At 41.4% G+C, this 20,664-nt stretch overlaps 1 protein-coding gene across 2 annotated transcripts in view; it reads left to right on the forward strand.

Annotated features, from left to right (window-relative positions):
- KRT222 (keratin 222) overlaps positions 1–20,664 on the forward strand; it is a 332,692-nt gene that overhangs the window by 304,512 nt on the left and 7,516 nt on the right. For both annotated transcript variants that reach the window (XM_069634548.1, XM_069634549.1), the window contains exons 8-9: positions 6,925–7,049; positions 20,392–20,500. In XM_069634548.1, coding sequence (XP_069490649.1) covers positions 6,925–7,049; positions 20,392–20,500 — 234 coding nt within the window. The remainder of the gene's footprint in view (positions 1–6,924; positions 7,050–20,391; positions 20,501–20,664) is intronic.

Consider the following 20,664-nt stretch of genomic DNA (forward strand, 5'->3'; position numbering starts at 1 on the left):
GACGACATTTCAGATAGTGCAAGAGCTAAGACATAGATAAGGAAGGGAGGGGGAGAGTGGGAAGGAAATGGAAACAGACAGGCGACTACCGTACAAGGCCTGACGACATTTCTGGTAGAGCCGGATGTTAATTGTTTGCTCTAATTGAATTTCTTGACTTTGTTTAATTGTATCCCCAGTGTGTTTTTCTCCATTGTACCCTAGATTAATTCTTTCCCCACAGTATAAATAGTTTACTCCAAAATTAACTCTCCCTTCTTTACACTCCAAATACAGACAACTCGCTCACAGAAATGTAAACTTGCTCCCTAAAAACACCAAACAACAAAACTCTACACCTGTACAATCAACTTACATACCACTGCCCCCACTAATACCACCATGGACACACAAGGCTTGTAACAGGACACAATTGCCTCTATGCCCTCGACCCAGACCACTGTCTCAGAAACAGACCCACACAGAGTACCAGGATACTTCTGAACTGCACTCATCAACACGTCAGCAAAGCCGTGTTGCATTTTCCCTCTCACCCACAAGCCTAACCCACTCCCTCTCTTTCAGACCAGCCAGTGCACCTGGATACCGTGCGCATGGCCGTAGAGCACTGTGTAAATCCCAGTAACATAACATAACACACCTTCGAGCTGAGGCAGACAAGCTCACATTCCTGAAAGACTATTCTCTTCCACCCTGATATGGCAACAACCTGCCCAATTGCCTTCAACCGCGCCACTCTCATGCCCTATCATCTAGATGAGATTGTGTTCAGAGAATGGCATGACTGCTCCCAATTGGTTGTACACATCAGAGAAGCCCAATAGCTCTATTCCAGGTACTGGACCTCAAATGGCTCCCCCATCCTATGGCCTAGTCATCTCTTGATGGTCTGATGGAGGATGCTAATGCTAACAGAGTGCAACCTCTAGTCTCTCCGGTAAGTGGCAGGCTCACCCATTCTCGAAAGTCCGCTGTGCTAATGTTAATTGGGCCCTTATGCTCCGAATTCCGTACCATCCCACCAGCAGACTGAGGACACTGAACAGCAGTGAGCAGCACAACGCCACTTCTAAATGCATTAAAAAAAATCATAGCTGAATTGTGTGTCAAATTGTCCTGAATTTATGCCATCAAATATTTGAGACGAAATGTTAATTCATTGAGTCATTGATTTTATTTGCATTCGATTGATCAGGTTTTTTTTCAGACAAACAGTGCATGTACGAATTAAGTGAAGAACAGTGAGTGTTTATGAGCTCAGCCATGCAGATTTAAATCTGACAGGGAATGAAGGTGTGAGTAAGACGTCTGGTAGAAGAGGCAGCACTGATGTGAAACAGGAAAACAGGGAAGGGATAGGTAATGAAGGGATAAGTAATGACCCAATTAAGTATGTTGAAACATCTTTTGATCACTCCCACCTCATTCTGCCACCTGCTGGTTCTTCTTCTTGTTGGGCTATTCATGGGCCCGGGCATTTCAGATGTTCGTTTAGGTGCTTTGGCGCATGGCAGAGGAGATGGTGCAACAGGGTAAGGGTGGGTGGCCAAGTTACAACACCCTCTTTTGGTCTTGAAAGAAATACTGCTTTCCATTTCACTTTGCTTCATTGTTTGGTTTGGTACATTTTCTGTATTTTATTTCACAGCAGTTGTTATCATATTCCTCCTCCTGATTCCGAGGACATTTTATAGGAATGTGGCCGGGGCCTTGGTGACTAGTGGCATAATTTGCTGATGGTTTGTTTTGCCTGTTTCTTGTGGTTGTACATTACGTTCTTGAGTTTCCTTTCCAATCCCTTCCGTCTTTGGTCAAGCTGCTTGCTTTTATTAAAGCAAGGTTTTGGCAATCCTCAGTGTGTAATCAAGTCTTTCAGTAACAGGTGAGCAAAGCCCAAACTTTCAAATTCTCCAATCCAAGGAACGCTTTTCAGTTTCTCTAATGTCTTGTATCGTTGTGTTAGGAGCTCCATAGTGTTACTGTATTTGACGCTTGTTTTGATGATGCATAATGGTAGCTGTATGATCTGCCTAGAACCTTCTCTTTAGTATGACAGTGTCTTATGCTGCTTTGATTGTTGCCGTCATTGTTTTGTAACGATTTCAGTTTTTGCAAAAGCAGATCAGGTGCTATAAGATTTGATTTTGTTGATGTTGGTCTTTTGGCTGGCTCTTGTTGGTGCTATGCATTTGTTGATGCAGATCAGTGCATTGCTCAAAGCTTGGCATTGCTTCAAATGGCGTGTAGCCACAATCTCCTCGAGCATGGAGGCTCAGGATAAATGTGGGACCTTCTGTCATTAGCTTTGTTGCTTCATTTCCTTGTCCCCATCGTCCTGTGCAATAGATAAATACACTGCCCATTTTTGATTGGAAAGTGTCCGCAATGGGGGGAGGTGTACTGCTGGGTAAATGTGTGAGGGGTAGTGCTGGGAGAATTTAGAGGATTGCTGGACCACCCAAAGTTTGGATGGTTTGATGTCCCACAAACTTGTTGAACCTTTCCAGAGAATATTCTGGAAAATGTAAAGCCACAGACAGGTGAAGAATTAGTGCCCTACTCGGGTCTGGCAGGCCTCTGCAAGGGGGACGGGCATGGCAAAATCCTTGTTGTCCTATTTCCAACACTCTTACACTGAGTGACAAAGTCCCATGCTTGAGGCTGGAGGATGGGATAGAGGAGAGACCTTGAGAGGGAGCGAGGGGGGGACCACGACCCGGTCCATGAAGGAGGCTGCAGAGCAGTTATTTGGTGGATCCGCCAGGCAAGCAAGACTATCTCGAGCTTGTTTGCATACCCCATTAGTCTGTCCCCAACAATCCTCGGCAGAGTAGATTTGCCTACAATAGCAGAATGATAGGCACTGAATACGACACCCATGAAGCCAAAATCCCAAGGCTTTGTGGTTTAACAGTTAACCTGGTTTATAGGTTGTCAAAGGTTCAGGGCCATGCACGTGCGGGCTCCCGCAGCCATGGAACGGTCCAAGTCGACAAGCAATGCATTTTGGGAAGTAAAAAAACTCTGGACAGAGAAAGCTGCACTATCTAACCCCACATAGATAGTGAAACAAAGATGGACACCACATGTTTTTAATACGTTGGGTGGCAGTACTATGGGCAATAACAATGTCAAAGTATAAATCCAGAGACGGTACCAAATCAGATACCCTGTTCGAAACACATACACATGTGAACACACTCCTACAATTATAAGATACCGGCCTGATCACCCATCAGTAATAAGATGCAACAGAAGGTGTGCGAGTCAGGGGCACGCGTACAGGAGTGAATGCAGAGTGGAAATAAAGCAGAGTAGCTGGAGAAAAGAGTGGAGGAAGTGACGTGTAAGGAGAGCAGTGGAGCAAAGGAGGAGAACAGAGGTGAGGGAGTGGAGGGCACACACTATATGGCAAACATCACCAAAGCCAGAGTCTGGAAACTTTAGGGAGAAGATAGAAAGATGTAGAAAAGGAATGGATAGATGAGGAAAAATAAGTGATGAAATGGGAGAAGAAGAGGAGGAACAGGGAAAAGGGAGGAGAGGAGCAGAAGGTGAGTGAAGAGGAGAGAAGGAGAGCGTGACAGCCCAAAGGAACTCAACAGTGATCAAACTCCTAGAGTGATAGTGAAAGACTGGGTAGTAGGTGAAAGCCAGGCAGAATAACCTGTGGAGCCAGGCAGATTGTGCCAACCGCAGGAGAGAAGCTAGTTGGTGTGGGTAAAATAATTTATAAAGCACAAACTATCAACTTAAAAATAGTTCTTGGTGCTAAGCAAGAACTTAGAGATACCTCGCTATGTCCCAAAAAGATTTTGCAAATTAATGTGGAATTAGTGTTGGAACAAGAAAGTCTTTAAACTATGCCTGAATGGCAGATGACTAACAGTAAGACAGAGAGACACTGGCAAAGCATCCCAGAGCTTGGCAGCCTGAACTGAAAAGGAGGGCCCGCTCTACCTAACATATTTGGATTCAGGAACAGTGAGGAGTCCTTCTGACGCCAAGTGTAACACGCGAGGGGTGAATACTGACATCATCTATAACTGGGAAAAAGGGGAATAAGATTAAGATAGGACCTCTGCACAAAGCCTTGAACTTATCTCGTTGCTCCACTGGCAGCAAGCGTAACATCCACAGAGCTGCGGAGACCTGAGACCCAGGTACAAGATGAGTCGCGCAGCAGCATTATAGACCATTTGTAAGTTATGTAGGGCAAATTTAGGGAAACCCAAATAAAACTGCATTGCAACAATCCAGCCGACTAGAAACAAAAGCATTTAGCAGATGGATTCAATGAGAAAAGATCAGATATCCCAGACTTCTTTTTTAGAGAACGTAAGTGAAAGAAGCGGGAGACCATGGTGATGTGGTAGTCCAGAGAAAGCAAAAGGACCATCCAGTCCCCGGGTCCCGAACCTTTATGTAGTAGTGCAGGAAGGGTGCCATGTGCAGTGGGCCAAAACATATTTGACCACAAGTCAAGAGCAGAGGAATCTACCGCTTTGTTGTGTATGTGAATCTCTAGACAACCAAAAAAGGAGTAGAGCATTACTGAATATTGTTTTTTAATATTGAACTTTAAACGATAAAGGTACATCCATGAGCTGACCTGTTCCGGGCAACCTTTAAAACAATCGGACTGCGATCGTTCTGAAAATCCTAAATGGAAAATCAACTGGGTGGAATTGGCATAGATTAAAAAAATAGCCTCAAAAGTCCTTGTTAAGGTCGGCCAGCGGTCTCATAAAGATTAAATAAAGGGGGCCTGAGTGCGCAGCTCTGTGGCACCCCACAGGTAATGGGGTTTGTTGCTTATTCAAGCAGAGGCAAAAACACAGATTGAACTCTTCCTGTGAGGAACTCTTCTTGTCAGGGCAGTGCTTTATCTCTGATGCCTACAACATAAAGACGTGCTAAAGGAATGGAATGTTTGACAGCGTGGAAGCCAGCAGTGAGGTCACCCATTGCTGCCACAACCACAAAGCAGTGCTACAGCTGGGTCGAAAGCCGCCCTGAGCTTCATCTAGAAACCCTATCATCCAGTTAATCCCGGGCTCTAGCTTAAGGGAGCAAGTCTGATAGCAAGTATGATGACCAAAGGCACATTGCGTGGTGGTGCCAGGGATCCCTGAAGTCCAGGTGCGCCAATGCGACATGTTAAGAAGTCTAACCAGGACAAAAAAGATGCAACTAAGTACCTAGTACCAAGAACGAAGCGTGGGCCCGTCAAACACCCAGAGACTGTGAGTGACTGTTTTTTTCCTTTCAGGAAGGGGGATATTCTGAGGGAAGAGAGGGAAGGACAGAGGCCCACGGTTCTAAGAGAAACTGCAGCTATCACACCCATTACCAAAACCCACCTTGTGGGCTCAGTTCCACCTATTCCCTTGCTTCCAGTGGTTTACCATAAAGAAAAGGAATTGATATTCTGGCTTTCATTTGTCTGATGACCCCGGCAGCTGGAAACAGAAATATAATGTAAACTAATCTTGGGGTGCTGTGCAGGGAGGCAGTGTGGAGCAGTGGGGGAAATAGGGGTCATAGGAGTGCTTTGAGTAGGTGTGGGAGGGTTGTCTGTACCCCACATTTGATCTATGAATATTCATGGTTTATCAAACTGTTGGCTCATCAAACCACACATTATTTCACGTTTATTTGGGAGATTGACAGCCTTGTTGATGTGAGAATTTAGACCAGGTTATTGTTGTTTTTGCTGCTGCACATATTGTTCCCTTTTTAACCGGATTTGAGCTATCCATGGAGTATGCCTCTAATGTATGTAGTAAAGCTTTGAGGGTATTCCCATTCCTTACCACCAGGACGGGTTCATTTGCATGCAAGAGGTAGGAGCTATTTTCCCCCTGTATTTGATAGATTCCGGGATCACCATAGAGATGTTTCTTAAAGGCACAGATTAACAGAAACAACAGTGATGGAGCAAGCAGGCATTCTTGTTTTACTCCTATATTAATATAATTTAATTGTCCGCTGAACGTTGCGTCCAAAAGTAATGTGTGCTGGTGTCGTCTCAAGATGAGTTATTATCATGACTACGAGATATTGATTTGTTGCAGTTTTTTTGCAGTGTTCCTCTTAAATGTTTTCTTGGACAGTGCACGCACAATTGTGCTTTCATTTAAACCATATATTTAGTGATGTGATCATTCAGAATGTCACAGACAAGTGTTGCCATTCCTAGCCTGAAGTCTCTCTTACACTTTGAAATTGCATGTTTCTGTTCCAGCCAAAGTGTGAGTACATCTGAAGGACCTGGGTGAAAATGTTTCCATCACAGTCAGTAACACCTAATGCCCTACAGGACTTTGGATCCAGACCTTTGTTTGCAGTAAATGTAAAATAAAAGTTTCAAACATCCCCATACTCACCAACAAGGTTGAGCGCCACGCAAATGGTACTTGCCCTTCATAAAATATCCTCACTAATGAAAGTGGGCTATTGATTTTACAAGCCCTTGTTGATGTTTATGTGTGCTTTGATGTGGTGGCCTATGTTTGATAACATCACAATACAATGTCCTTATTGTAATGTATTGATTGAATTAATAGAAGTTGTAGTATTTAGTAATTTATAGTCACAACAGTTTGTTGAGACAATCATAGAAGAGTTGTTAGATGTGTTGTGGAATAGCAGGTATTCATTGGAGAGGATTTGCAAAATAAGTCACAGGATTCCTTGTCGGGTTAGTATTCCACTGGTTTATGTTACACATTTTATTTCATCAGCATAATTAATTCTGGTAGCTTTCAGACTTTTATGATGAAAACTTAACCAATTCAAACATTCTTGAACATGCGTCTGTTCTTCAAATGTTCATTTTTTGGATCATATTCTATTGAACTTAATGAATCCGACTTAAGAAGTTAGATTGAGAGAATGTTCTATAATGTTCCTGTTTTGCAGATTTGTTGGTTCAAATCACAGCCTGGAAAACGGAAGTGCAGAACAAAGCCCCAGGAAAAGCAAAAGTGGAAGTCTGTCCCCTGCAAAGATGCTCCACAACGAAGTGATACCGAACTATACAAGAGGTGTCTATTAATGCGTACTTTTGTCTCGTGTGTACATCTTTTCAATTGTAAACGCTTAACAAATGACAGGCATAACAGCTTCAAATGTGTAGCATGAAAGTAGTTTAGAAACTGCTTATTGTATGGTAATGCAGTTATAGCATTTCTGAGTTCACATATTTATGCATTAAAATAATATATTAAATGGTGAAAATGATATAAGCAAAAATAAATAGGACATAATTGCTTTCCCCATGATATAGGAACTTAACATATCTTCTTACTAGTACTAGCTAGCCCTGTATGCAGTGGGTGACACTTTACTCCTATGTGTGAATTAAAGCTTCCACTGACATTCTCATGGCCATGTTCTATCCCCACTGCTCTCTGCACACATCTGGGGTGGATTCATTCGTAAATTCAGAGGCAGAGGAAGGCTGTGTGTGTGTTTGTGTATTTGTGCGACAGAGAGAGAGAGAGAGAAAACACCAGCAACCCACCCCTTTCTTCTCCCTACAAACCCACGCCTTTATCATTGCTAGCAGCCACTCACTTAACGTGTCCTGCACAGCAGAGCTTGGATTTTGGAACATTGGCATGCATCACAATGGACCGTTTGTTGCACCAGGTTGTTGTGTAGTGACATCAGTACCGGAAAACTATAAGGTTCTCATAAATCAAACCCCCAAAGAAAAAGATGGAGCTAGGAGCCCAGGCAGCATGCGAGGTGTCTGAGGCAGAATCTGGGGAACGGAAGCGCCCACCAAAAGATTGCAATCATGATTGCATCCTTAAGGAATGGAAAACAAGTAATTAGATCTAAGGATTTTCTAGTCACCTAACATTTGATATGCATGAGCTTATAAAATATCTGGGGCGCCACCGTAGGGCGAAATGTACTTGCCAATCGTTACATTAATAGCCCTGATTATTTATTCTTTAAACATGCTTGTGATTGTGCAGTTTTTTAAATGGTGGTTTGTATGTGCTTCAGTTTCAGCAGGTAAGGGTATATTGGCTCAGAGAGGGAAGATCATTTGATTAGGATTACACAGTTTGGACAAATGCTAAGGTTTGGTTTAGAAATGTGTGTATCCCAAATGCACTGAATTTCACAGGTTATGTTGTGATACATTTGGGCAACTTAACTAAACTTTAACCTTTTTTCAGTGAATTTCGAGGGTTTTAGTACACCATAGTTTGTTTCTGTGCCATGCCCATTGTATATTTGACCACACTACCAAGCCACTAGCCATGTCCTTCAGCCACGTCCATTCGCCGTGACCACTGTATATTTTACAACATTCCTAAGCCACCTCCCATGGCCTTCGGTCGTGGCCAATGGCCACAGCCTTCAGCCATTCCTTCTGTACATTTTACAACACTACGTGGCCACTAGCCATGGTCTTCGGCCGTGGCCACTATACGTATGCACCAGGCCCACTAGCAAGGGCCTCTGGCTAGTTAGCAGTCTTCGGCCGTGCCCTACTGTATATTTACAACACTTTCAAGGCAGCAGCCAAGGACTTTGGCCATGACCAGTGTATATTTTACAACATTACCAGACCACTAGCCATGGCCAGTGGCAACGTCCTTCGGCCGTGCCCACTGTATGTTTTACAACATTACCAAGCCACTGGCCCTGGCCACTGTGCCCACTGTATATTTTACAACACTGTGAGGCCACTAGCCATGGCCTTCAGCCGTGCCACTATGCATGTGTATCGGGCCAACTAGTCATGTCCACTGCACATTTTACATTACCAGGCCACTGGACATGCAGTCCAGTGGCCTGGTAATCTTTCTCCCTGCAAACCTTTTCCCCAAAACTGTGGCTATAATAGCTATGTACTACAGATAGCTGTGGTTATCTATAGTTGTTAGAGGCCTGCAGTTATCGGGAAAACAATGAAAACAAATGCTTCTGTGCCTTCGCAGGCACTCGCCAAGTGCCACCCACATCTGTGCCTGCTCTCCCTAATCCCCTCAAGGCATCCTCACCTCCCCAGCCCTCTCCCATTCCCCCAACACTCGTTGTTTCCGTGTGATGCATTTTAATTCCTGCTCGCCTTTTCTTCTGTAGCCGCGGGTATCCTGCCGAGTAACCACGGCTATGGGAAATCCTTCATGCTCTTAACTTGGTCCCTGGCCCCCCCCCCATCAACTCCCAAATGTCACATGGTGTCCTCCTCCTCCCAGCACCTTTAGCCTGATGTCACTTAGTTATGTTTCCTGCTCCAAATGGCCCTTTTTCTGCTTTTTGTTTTTGGGTAACCACAGTTATCTCATGCATCATGAAAATTAAAAGATGACAGCTTTTTCATTTCTGAAAAGCCTCTATCCTGCAAAGCACCTTGGGAGATAGCTCTATAATTTCTGGAGAACCGGGCGCCCCCTTCTCCATTAAACATTTTTTTTAAAGTCCAGACCCCCAAAGGACTGTGTGTCAATGCTTCGTGCCCAAGTTGTTTCAGACCTGGTCCCATACCATCCAGCGGTTTTCACTGTGCGGTCCGGCGAAAATTTACATTTTTTGTCTATGGGAAAATTAATGGGTACTAGTAAAAAAACGTTTTTTTTGTTTCCTTAATAACATTTTTATTTTTTAACAGATCTTTCCTCTAGATAAGGTGCAACCTGTTTACATAGTCTTTTCCCAAAATGATATTGCTGGTAACTTTTGACTTGCTGGATGGATTTAGACATTTTTCCAAAATGAACGTTTGTCATGAGCTCCCCCAACTGGAAAGCTTTGGAATAATTTGTTAAAATATGAGAAAGTTATTAGGAAAACAAAACAAATGCTGTTTTCTGCCTATTTCCATTAATATTCCCAAAGTGAAAAAGTTAATTTTTGAAACAGCTCTGATGTGAAAAACGCTGGATGGATTTGGACCAAATAAGAAACAGCGTGGCCACAAAGCGTTGCAATAATTTCCTTTGTTGGCTTTGGGTAAATCTGTCCAAAAGTTTTTAAAATATTGGACAGAGAAGAGGGTGCCCTTGCTTGCAAAACACCTTTAAATATCTCCCAGGGTGCTTTTGCAGCAGGCAGCCTGAGAGACTTTTCAGAAATGAAAATCCATCATTTATTTCCTGCGATAATACCGGGGGGAAGCCAAAAATGTGCAGTGCCCAAAATGCTATTTGTAGGAGGACAAAGGATGCAATCGCATCAAGCTGAAGTGGGTGGGCTGGAAAAAAGACGCCATGTGGAGTTTGGGATGGTGTGAGGAGCCAGTTACAATGAGCACATTTTCATCTTATTGAAGGAATAGTGGAGGAATCTCATGAGATTCCCCACACTGCAAGACATGTTAAAAAAAAGAAACTTCATAATTGATGTGAAGAGTGATAGTGGGTAATAGGGGAGCGGGAGGGAGAGGGAAAAACAATTGCTGGGAGTGGGAGGATGAAGAAAAGAGGAGGGGATAGATGGTGAGTGCCTGCGAGGATGGGACAAATTTGTAATTTTCAAGAAATATCAGGGAATACTGGGGAAATCTCACAAGATTACCGTGGCAGCACCCCAAGACAAGTCCAGAAAAGAAGGGGTGAATGGGAGAGGGTCAGGAGGGGGAAAACAATTTAAAGGATTGGAGGGACTGAGAAATGAGGAGGTGGGCGACATAGGATGGGTGAATATGGGTAAGAGTTTTTAATTTTCAAATGTTTTTTTCCGTAAGCACAGGAAATGGCAGACAAATACACCACCTCAGAAATAGGCTTAAACTGAATTGATTTCTGTGACTATCACGGGAACAGGGAGTGGAAAAAAATCATAATTTACACATGCAGTGGTTACATGTAGTAGGCAAGGGGCAACGGGTCTTTGGGAAAATAATGACTGGTGCAATATATATAATGCAAAAAAACCTTGAAATTCAGCAGATGTGGGAAGTGGAGACCATCTTAACAGCATCCCCCATTGCAAAGCCCACGAGCACATGCATATTAGAACAGAAGCGATTCACATTGACATACAAAATTACACCATGTGGGACATCGACGGGGTGGCGAGTTACAATGGCCATTACTTCCCACATTCGCTGAATTATAAGGGTTTTGATGTGCTAAATCTGATCATCTTAACTATCTCTTAACTAACGTATATTGTAAGAGCATGTAGGTTTAAGTGTGTGAGGCGTAAGAGCATGTTGTATAACGGCACATTTCATAAGTGTATGCATCGTAAGAGCATGTGTGGTTAGAGTGCTTGTTGTTGGGATGTGTGTCGTCGGAGTGTGCCATAGGACTATGTGTCTTAAGATTGTATGTGATAAGTGTGTATCTCAAAACAGAAAATGCCATAATAGTGTGTGTTGTAAGAGTGGGTGTCATAAGAGTGTGTAATATGAGTGTGTGTTGTAAGAGTGTGTGCTATGAGAGAGTTTGTCATAAGAGCATGTATCATAAGTGTGAGTGTCGTACAAGTGTGTGTTGTAAGTGTGAGTGTCGTGAAATCAACTGTCGTAAAAGCATCTGACTTAAGTGTGTCATAAAAGTGTTTGCCAAAACAGCATGTGTCATTGTCAGGGTCCGGCTTGACTGAATTCCACAGGAGCTGATGCTGGCCCCACAGACCCTCACTAGGAGTTCACCTCTCAACCCTTAATTATAAGCTGAGCTGAAAACCCCAAGAAAGGGAAAGGGGAATTTGGATAAAATAACAACGGAGACACTGCAGCCCTGCAACCGTCTGGTAGGCTCTGGTATCTGTGGTAAACAAATACACCTGGTTATTTATGTAATAAGAAAATTCTGTTTTCTAAAAGTATTCTAAATAAACTCTAAACTCATTACCTCTTAACCTCAGTAAAAGACTTAGAGGCTATTAATCTGTGTGTGATATCTTGTAAATGTCTCTTGTGTTGTGCATACAGTTCAAACCACTTAGTCTCTCTAGAATTCTAAAGTGATGGTTTTTTGCAAACACCATTTCTGGATTAAACTTTCCTCTTGCTTCAGAGTTTTCTTTAACCTTATGTAATTTTCAATGCTTTCATAGTGGCAGTCTTTCTCTGAAATATTGAATTCCATTTGCATAAATTACATTAAGAAAATAAGCATTCTTCAACTTCCTGGAATATTGCTTCCTTATGCGTGTGAATAGTTTTCTTTATTTACAGAAGAACGTATAGTTTCTTCATTAAATAGCGTGTGCGATAAACACGTAAAAATCAGAAGACGTGAAGAATTGTCCTCACGTTAAAAATACACACGCGATACCTAGCAACACACGCGCTCGCGTTTAAAAATCCACACGCGATTTTTAGCAAACACACGCGCACGCTTTTAAAATCCACACGCGATTCTTAACAAACACACTCGCATGAAAAAATACGTACACGCGATAAAAATCACACGCGCTGGTTAAAAATGGACTCGCGCTCTATCGCTACCGAACTCACGCGGAGAGATGAAATGGATTTCACGTAAAACAGTTCACGCGCTTAAAACCACTCGCGCTTCACCAAAATGGACTCGCGCTCTATCGCAAACCCACACGCGCTTTTCCATGAGACGTCATTTACGTTAAAATGGACACGCGCTAAAATTCACTTGCGCAATCTTTTGGACACGCGCTCTATCGCTCCGAATACCCGCGCGTCTTCAAAAAACACGTAAACAACAACTTGCGAGCTCGCGCACACATTTAACAGTCTTTAAGAGCATTACACGCAATTAATTTCATTTAAACTCCTACGCATATCTTCAAACTTGTCTTCCTTAATAATAACTTCAACTGTAAATGTCTCTTTTCTCAAAATGACTTTGAAATTTGGTTAACTTTTTAAATGTTCTTAAAAAAAATGAAAGTTCACTGTGACAATTTTAAATCTTTAAAGAAACGATCCCACCTGATGACTTCTTGTTTCAAATGGATCAGCAAACGAAATTCTTACTTCTTTAGTTGATCTTCTGAGCTCTGAAAAGGCCTTACTTAAGGAGCTTAACTAAAACACAACCAGCCACTGAATTTCTCTGGATGAAAGGCAGTTTAGAATCTTGCTCACCTCCCAAGAATCAAACCCATTGTTCTCTCCACCAATCAGGCAAACTAAACATATCATTGTTCCTTTAACCAATCAGATTGAGTTTCTTTCGCTCCATCTTGACTTGGGCAAGCACAATGTTAATCCTATGAACAAATTCTTCCTGTTACTAACCCAGCCAGTTCTAAAAGCATAACTAACCCAACCAGCTCGGAAGGCACAATGTTAATCTTGTTACTCTTCCTGTTCCTAACCCAGCCAGTCCTGACAGTCATAAGACCAGTGTATGGTGTGTGAACATGTACATATACATTTTGTAATGAAGCTGAACATTGATTCTGAGCATAAATAATTTATGTATTCTACATGTACATACTGTATGGATGGTATACACTCACTCTGAACGTGTTGTAAATCTTGTACATGTACCTGTACATTATGGATGGAAGCTGTACATTGATTTTGAAAGTGTCGTAACAGTGTGTGTTGTAGGAACATGTGGTCTAAGTGTGTTTGGCTGAAAAGCATGTTTTGAGACAGCATGTGTCATAAGTGTATGTGTCATAAGTGTCTGTTATAGGTGTGTGAATCATAAGCGTGTGTGGTAAGAGAGGGTGTGTCATACATGTTGTAGGAGTGTGTGTCATAGCAGCATTGTCGTAGCAGCATGTGTACTACAAGTGTGTCATAACAGTGTGTGTCATAATAGTGTGTGTCATCAGAGTATGTGTCAGCAGCATGTGTCGTAAGAGTATGTCATACGTGTGTGGCATACCAGTGTGTTTCATAAGAGTATGTGTCTTAAGAGTATGTGTCAAAAGAGAATGAATCGTTAGAGCTTGTGTTGAAAGGCTGTGTGTTGTAAGAATGTGTGTACTAAGAGCAAGTGTAGAAAGAGCGAGTGTTATAAGAATGTGTGTTGTAAGACCGTGTGTAGTAAGACTATCATAAGAGTGTGCATTATCAGACTGCATGTATTAAGACACTTACAAACCAAAAAACCAAAAAATAATATGCCTTACATCACTAAGGCATATTATTTTTTGGTTTGTAAGTGTCTAGCATGTGAGTAAATGGTGTTAAAATAGCATGTGAGTATTTGGTATAAAGTCATCAAATGCATATGCCTTATATGCCTCTTATACATATCAAAACGCACATGGAAGCCAGGTTTGACTTTTATGTGATTTTTCAATATGTGCAAGTAGTTATAAAGTTCATACATGTACGCAATTTACATCTCCTGAAAATTGACATCAAAGTCATTCATGCTTTTCATGTTAGTTTTAGGATGTACATTAGTGTACACCTACTAAACATACATCTCCCACATGTACTTGTAGAGTTTGTATATAAGATGTACATTCATTATGCTCACCAATTGTACACCAATACGTATGAAGAATCACATTGCGGTGAGCTCTAAATTTGATGTGAGTGTTCAATATGTACAAAAGGCGTACAGGAGTGTTACAGTTCGTACCTGTTCAGAATTTGCATCTCTTGAAAACTGACATCAAAGTCAGTCAGATTTTCATGTGAGTTTTAATACATATAGGAGGTTACATTTGTGTAATGTACATTTTCTACATGTACAGGTATATTTTATATAGAATCTTGATTATAGAACATTGATTATAAATATATATAATAAAGAGAGTCCTGCCCTGTAAATTTGCAAAATGCTTAATTCTTGCATGATTTTGAGTCAGGTGTTTTTATGTGCAACTTCAATTCCTGTTACCTTCCTTAGAAGTTTGAATTTGAGGAAGTACACGACACTATGTGATCCGTCATATGATCTTTTCAAGCAATTTTATTCTTTTTGCTATTTCTTATTTTCTCACAGGTTAATTTGTTTTTCGATATAGTTAATGTGCATCTCTAAAGGTGATGCTTCTGGTACTTTTTCGTACAGAGTACAATAGGTACAACGACATAAAATGTCAACAGCTTTAGAGATGCACATTATCTATATAGAAAAACAAATTAACCTGTGAGAAAATAAGAAAAAGCAAAAGCAAAAAGAAAATAAATTGCTTGAAAAGAGCATAAGACAGATCACATAGTGTTGTGTTCTTCCACAAATTGAAACTTCTAAGGAAGGTAACTGGAATTGAAGTTCCACACAAAATCACCTTTCTCAAAATTATGCAAGAATGAAGCATTTTGCAAATTTACAGGGCAGGATGCTCTTTATTATATATATTTATAATCAATGTTCTATAATCAAGATTCTATATAAAATATACATGTACATGTAGAAAATGTACATTACACAAATGTAACCTACTATATGTATTAAAACTCACATCAAAATCTGACTGACTTTGATGTCAGTTTTCAAGAGACAATCTCCTATGCATCTTATATATACATATAAAACTGGCCTCTGAGTGAGTCCTAACAAATGAGTCGTATATTATGAAATTGACACCTTCTACACATGCGTGTTCAGTTCTTATAACAGATGTGCATTCATTCTGTGCATCTGTCATATATGGATACATCTTAAAACGTGAATATCTAAAAATTGGCCAGCTCAATTTTTAAATGTTATTTTCAGTGGACACATTCACGATCATGTCTAGGTCCAGGTGCACGAAAATCCAAGCAGCCAATTCGGAGAGATTTGGGCTGAAAAAATATTGTTTTCCCTATGATAAAACCCCATGTTATTAGCTGTTTAAAACACAATCAAAACATTTTATTTTAAATATGAAACTGTCCATGAAAAATGTGGACAATGTTCATGCAGTGGGAGCTTCTACCATGAGATTCTACTGTCAGTGGGTTTCTTTCTTTCATATTAATTAATGGAAAGATTCAAGAGTTATTAAGAAAATGTATTTTCTGAAACTCCATAGACAATTAATATATATACATGGAGGGAGAGTTAGAGAGAGATATTATACTGTTTTGCAATTAGGGAAAGTAACTTAAAAACCATGCTACTTATCTGGGTTATGATTCAAGGTATAATATTTGCCTTTCAGAAAGAGCAAACAAGCTCTAAAATTGCTCACAGCATTAAAGCATCTACTGTAGACATCTGTGTTTAATCTGCAAATCACAGAATCAAATGCAAGTATGGTGAGCTCAGCCTATCACATGTAAGTGACTTCTATCCAGCAATCCAACTAAGTCAGTGCCTAGTCGGGTATGCCCAATGGAAGCCCTTATTTATAGATTTGTATGTCAAGTTCTTAAATCTGGATGATAAACCCTTATATAACGCCCCTTTCTTTGAATCCCCCTGACCTCACTGAGCCAAGAAGTAGGTTTGGTTTGCAAATGACAAGGTTTATTGGAAAAATTAAACTATATATATATATATATCACACTTTTATGAATACATTAATATTTGGTAGCACACTTATGAATATGAACAGTGATCAGTATTGGGTAATATTACAATAGCAACAACTCTTTAATCAGAAAAGAATAGGAAGGATAAAGTAGCAGAGAATACTTTTACGGTTCAAGGAAATGCAAGATGGAAAGAATGCAGGCACAGAAATAAAACTCGATATGGATTCAACAAGAGATAATATGATCACTTTTTCCCTTGTGACAACTCACTCCCCCTATGCAATATGAAGAGATCGAAATGAGGGCACACAGGTTTTCAGGAATACAATCAAAAGCAGTTCAGTTCCCGTTCCCCCCCAGCAAGCTTAGAGAAACAGGGATGATTTTAAAACACAGGCCAAATACTTTTAAATGTGATTGCAATGAAGTGGAAAATATGCTAAAATTATTTTATTTCCCTATAGGAGATTCAGGGTAGGTGATAGCTACTTTGAATTAGTTCAGGTCAACACTAGCAATGATTAAGGAGTGATTATCAAGTTGAAAATGAGTTTCAGGAGTGGAAAGCAAGAAGCAGCTATTTTTACAAGTGGTGAAATTGAGCCAACTTGCAATTCACGGCACTTTTTCTGAGTGCGTAAAGCACGAATATGGAAAAACTAGAAGGTTGTTTGGGTTTGTTGGAAAGCTTAGGGTCCTAGCTTTAAGATGATAGTTAAATCTTGCTTCTAGAACGTACGGTTCAAAGGATACAGACGTTTTTGTGGAGGTAGATTTTAAGAAATGAAGTCAAGATTTCAGAATGACAGATGACACTTTTGCAGCTTTGAAATCACAGAATGGACACACGATTTATATGCAGTTCTGAACAGGTTGAAATGGTTTGAATAAGATTACTTTAAACTGAGAGATGGGTTCTGGACATTTCTAGATACTCACTCCTAGTTTTGGAAGGGAATGGACCTCGTCACAGATCTGGTCAGGTTTGGGCTGTGGTTCTCTCGCCACGGGGTGGTCTCTGGCACTGGTTCTGCTCACAGCGGGGCCTCTGGTCTGCTATCGGCACTGCACAGCGGTCTGGTCTGGGTCTGACAGGTTCTGGACACAGCTCTGCTTTCTGGGTCTGGATATGGTTCTGGCACAGGGTTCTAGCCAAAATCAAACAGCTCGCCCGGCTGTTGAATAGTTTGGTTAGGTTGCTGGATTCTGGGGCCCCTGAAAAGAGTTCAGCTTTTGGGTTTGGCCCCTGCTTAAGGTTCTAGAGTTTAGTTCTAGAGTTTGGTTCTGGAGTCTATCTGGAGTCTAAGTTCTGGAGCCTCATGAGTCTGGAGTTTTTGTCTGGATATGGTCGGGCAGCGTGCTGCACAGGAATCGATGAGCAGTGGAAAAATGAATGTGTATCTAGGTCTCAGCAGTCTCTTTTTATGTGTTCTCAAAGGGGGTGTGGAGGCTGACTTCCTATGCCCAACCCTCTGAGAATCCTGATAGGTTAAAGGATTTACTGTCCTCTGACTGGAGAAAGGAGTTGTGAGTCAGAATGAGTCATCAGGTATCATCTTTATGGCTCAACAAAAGGACACTCCCCTTTGTGTCCGTACAGCATATCTTCTTTTTCATAAAACACATATTTACGATGTACCCCACTTGTTAATATTACCTAAATTGCATGACAGATTGCTTAAGGTACAGTTCGGTCTCAAGTCACGTGTTTCTACGAGCTTGGGTTCAGAAATGACAACATTTTGCGCTTTTGATGGGTTTCACAATATTAATTTTGCATCAAATCTTACACGGAGGTACACACCCTCGCTGAGCATATTACTGGAAGTTCTTAGGTTTCTAGCATAAACACTACACCCACAATATTAATAATTATGGGGCTTGGCCTCAGAACATCCTACAGCGTCCACCTTAGTCTCAAATTGTGAGTGAATTTTTCATATTATGAATCTCCAAATTGTACATTTGTGTCCGCTTGGTATAACTAGTTACTAGTAGTCTCATAAAACATATATTTGCTGGACTCTCTGAATCCACAGTCGTTTGTCTCCGCCCCTAGAAACCTGGCTTGACTCAGAGATCAGATGTCTTGCCTTCCCCCAGAGCACTGTTGTTCAGGCACACCCAAATCAGCATATTCTATTCAGCTGAAAGAATCCTTTGTCTTGTTTCTCCAGGCTGCAGGGAAAGTCTCCTCCCTCTTAATCAACAGGACCATGTGATTTCCTGTGCTGTTGCTGAGAAGGCTAGGTGTGAAGGCTTCCCATGAACAGCCAGCCTTTTGAAGTCCCAGCTAACTCAGGTTCCTGTTTAGCTTCAGAAACACAGGTCTCCTGTCAGAATTTAGATCGCTAGCGCCGGTCAGTGTCAAGCACCGCTATTGCACCCATTTTTGACAGCTGCCTTACCAGTAAGCAATCTTCAAAATATACTTTGTTCAAATATAGATGCACTTCTGTGGACCTCAGATTCATGTAGATTCTTGCGGGAGAATGATGTTGACCCCCCCAACACGGAGGTGGGCTCTTTTTAGTGGTTTTGGTGAGCCCTAATTTTAACAATTTTTGACATAAAAAAATGAATTCCCCACAGCTCTGGGTTGCTTTTAGCAATCAGTATTTCTATTCCCAAATGGTTTCAGGCTACTGTGTGTGTAGCCCAATGTTGGTTTTAGGCAGTGACCTCCTGAGCTCACTAATATAGGCAAAAGTGGGTGGCAGCCTATTCTTCAGATTTTTACTGTGCATTTTTGGATGATTTCTGGCAAGCAACATGCTTTTCTGCGGCCAGCACCGCACAGTACTGTTGTAGGGCTTGGATGAGTGGGTTGAAACATCCCACACACACATACTCACTCAGGTCAACTGAATGCTATTGAGCTTCATATAATAACACCTGTTATTACAATACTTTCCAGTAACAAGACTGGGGCAGCAGGCACCCCTGAGAAATTGTGGAAGAGATGCAGTTAAGCATGCTTTCTTGGTCTGCAAAATTGTCACAGAGGTGGATTAAGCAATAGTGAAATAGAGAATGGACAATGATTTGAGTAGCGTGAGTCATCTACCATGCAAGCATTTCAGGAGTGAAAAACAGATTTGGGGAATAGGCAGTTTCAAGATTTTCTTTAGGTTTTAGGTTCATGTGATTTGTCATATTATTTTGGTGCACAAAATGATCCTCTTTATGGTTCAGGCAGCAACAGTAAAGAAAAGCAGTACTGCAAATAATGCTGCTCCTACTTCTACCCTGAGTGAGAGCCATGGTCATTTAACCTATTGTGGTACTCTGCGAAATACAAAATGTGGTACAAACTACACAATTAAGAGATGGAAACCTACATTGGATTTCCTCTAACTTTTAACTCACCTCTACACCATAAAAGTGTAGTTACAACATGTTGTTCCGTAAGTGAAGAGATTGGCAAGCCCAGCCCCCAGCTTAAGGCACAGATATGTCCTGGACGACCGGAAAATGGTTGAAAATATGGGCAACTCACGATTACCTTTTTAATACCTTTGCCCAATGTGCACAGAATGTTAATCGCTAACCTTACTGTGCATCATTTTACATGGTAGTGAACTGCTATGATCTTAAACTCTAATTAGTCAGATCTATTCGAAAAACAGAGATGGAAATTGGTGTTTTACGTTACCAAATAATAACATACAGATTTTTAGAACCACTGAATATAACATTTCCGAAAGTCTGCATGTGCTGTCAGAGTCGTATTGACCCCAAAAGTGCTCCATTTATCCCTTGCTCGAGGCGGCAGATTGAGTAGCTGTGGCCTGCAATCGGTAGGGTGTGAGCAGGGCCAGCGGTATGGCCAGGATTGTCTAGAACATGGGGCCTGGCCCTGAAGCAAATGCAGTTGGGCCCACCGCAGTGACATCAACATCTGTAAATGCCCACACAGCCCTGCTGAGTGGCCATTTACAGATTTTCGGTGGGCCTTGCCCGCTCAGGCCTAACCGGGCCATGCCTCTGAGCAGGGCCCATATATGGTTTCGGACTACTTCACAGCAAAATAACTGTATTCTGATATTTTACAGCTGTAAACACAGAGAAGGCCCTGAAGGAAGAGCATGAAGCAGTGAAAAAACCCACGGTTCTCAATGGCAAGATTGTGAAAGAAGGTGCAGAGGCTTGTGGCACCATACAGTAAGACAATTTCATCTACAACAATATCATTACATATCGGTTGAGTTCAGATTCCGCCCGATAGTTTCTCCTCAGAGTGATCACCCTCTAGGCACATGTATTAGTTGTAATGTGAATTTCAATGCTCTTGAAAGGCAGCGGTTTGGGTGTACTGGAGACTAAAC

Source organism: Ambystoma mexicanum, chromosome 13, assembly GCF_040938575.1.
Source record: "Ambystoma mexicanum isolate Mex_15411 chromosome 13, UKY_AmexF1_1, whole genome shotgun sequence".
Classification (NCBI taxonomy): domain Eukaryota; kingdom Metazoa; phylum Chordata; class Amphibia; order Caudata; family Ambystomatidae; genus Ambystoma; species Ambystoma mexicanum.